The sequence below is a fragment of the Morone saxatilis genome, unplaced genomic scaffold (genome assembly GCF_004916995.1).
Source record: "Morone saxatilis isolate NCDOM2014 unplaced genomic scaffold, NCSU_SB_2.0 Contig0, whole genome shotgun sequence".
Taxonomy (NCBI): Eukaryota; Metazoa; Chordata; class Actinopteri; family Moronidae; genus Morone; species Morone saxatilis.
The window spans coordinates 18,802,241-18,804,323 of record NW_023339650.1 but is presented as its reverse complement, the minus strand read 5'-3'; the positions used below and the strand labels follow the sequence as shown (position 1 = coordinate 18,804,323).

Sequence of the window (2,083 nt, the reverse complement as noted above, 5' to 3'; positions counted from 1 at the left end):
GTGTGTGTGTGTGTGTGAGAACCTCTGTTCACAGTTCAAACAGTGGACATCTGAAACACAGAGAATCTTCTGTGTCCAGTGCCCCTCGCACACAGGCAGCTAATGTAATAACGGCCGCGGGCAACTGTTAAATTATGTTTAATATCAGGCGAGCCGCGGATGAAATATTGATGTGTTGTTGCAAAGCAGGAGAGTGAGGGGTGGAGACGGACTCCTGTCAGCCTGACACCGCCTCGTTTACTGTTGGCAGGTACCAGAAGCTGTGGAAGAGCTATGTGAAACTACGCCACCTGCTGGCCAACAGCCCCAAGGTCAAGCAGATTGACAAGCAGAAGCTGACGCAGAGAGAGGTAGGTTGAAAGGGAAGAAACACACTTTGATAATTTTTGTTTCCTTTGTCACACTCATATTTTAACATTGTCAGGTGGCCTGCATTTGCTACGTGGATGCGGTTGCAGTGCGTTTTCAATTTAAATATTTTGGAAGCTCATTTCCTGCTGACATGAAAGGTTGCACACTCTGCAAAAATAAGAGATTCAAAGCCATTCATTTAAAAAAAAAAAAGGAAAAAAAAAACTATTACCATTACTATTATTCCTGCTGTGCGAACTGATTCAAATGCTGCTTATCTGCAACTCACCGCTGGTAGTCGAACGTTATTGCCTCAAAGTAATACGGATTCTGTTTCACTAAACAAAAGTGACACAGCCAAAACTTACAAAGCCACCTTATTTTCTGGTTTTGTTGATTCTTGTATATAAAAAAAAGCATACCCTCACTTTCACGCCTTTAATGTTTTGCATCAGAGGAACATTTAAATATTGGATCCAGGCATTTAACTTGGAAGAATATTAATTTGCTCATTAGTACTGTACACACAAGACTAGATATGTTATTTCATTTTGAAAATTGTATTTCAGATACATAATAATTGGTTTTGCTTAATTGTAACCTTACTTGACTTAACAGTGAAATTGTCCAGCCTCTACATGTATTATACTACCAAACCTTCACTCAACAGTCTACAGGAATTTAAAATAATTTTATTCTGCAATTGGTATACATGCAGGAATTTTGAGCATGTTGTTTGACCTTTTCCTCCCGCAGATTGCACCATTCTTTACTTTTTCCTTTCCTCACACTTTCCTCCGACATGAAATATCACTGCGCTTTCTCTCCTTTCATCTTTACTTCAGGTCGCTTCTTCTTTTATCCAACTTAATAATGCATAATTTAGATGAATTTACAGCTCAGAATAAAACGGATGTAACTGCTCTCCTGAGTTGAGTGTGAAGGTCAAACCACCACCAGGGACTGAGAATGGAAAAGGTTTGGGTTTGGTGAAGTAATGACCATGTAGCTACAGGGAATACCAGGGTACATGTGCTGTGTGTGTGGCCTGAAGTAGCTGAACATGAGCGCTTTGTCACGCCATACCCATTCGGTATGGACTGCAGTAACTTCTTTACAGTAGGTACACCTTTTCCACTCTCTAAGGCTTTGAGTGTGCTACAGATCCAGTGTCTTCCTTTGGTCTGTTTGATACACTCTGAACCAATAATGAGCAAGAACTCCAAGCTCAATTAGCTTCTTTCCCAGGTAGCTCGGCAAAGCTCTCTGGCTAACAGGCCCTGACAATCCTACTGTCAACCTGCACTGGAGCAATTAGTGAACCCAAACACATGCACACTCACACACTGGGTCCATCAGGCTTCACCACAAGCATTGGCCACGTCAGTGTCTCTTCACTGCTGTGGCAGTGTGGCATCGCTGCTTATTTAATGCCTGAGGGAACACTCAAGCTTCCTGTGTAAATGGTCTTTCAGCGAAAGACTAAGCGGCTGTTCCTCTCGTAGGCATTTTCTACCATTAAGAATCACCCTGTCAGAGGTGTTCACAGCAATGTTGTGCTTCTCCAACTGGCTCTTTTGATACCTCTGTGCTCATTCTGGAGTCCTCAGAGCTCCAGGGAGACCAAAGGTGTCTGCCTTGGCTAGAACTGGCCTTCACACCACGGCGCACGCCTCTGCACCCATTTTAAGATCTCATGCTGAGAGCACGGAGTGGTGTGTGTGTGTGTGTG

General features: G+C 43.1%; 1 protein-coding gene across 1 annotated transcript in view; it reads left to right on the top strand.

Annotated features, from left to right (window-relative positions):
• Positions 1–2,083, top strand: part of drosha (drosha ribonuclease III) — a gene marked incomplete at its 5' end in the record, with an annotated part of 79,132 nt that overhangs the window by 16,958 nt on the left and 60,091 nt on the right. Inside the window, 1 exon segment of the mRNA XM_035665676.1 lies at positions 251–350. Coding sequence (XP_035521569.1) covers positions 251–350 — 100 coding nt within the window.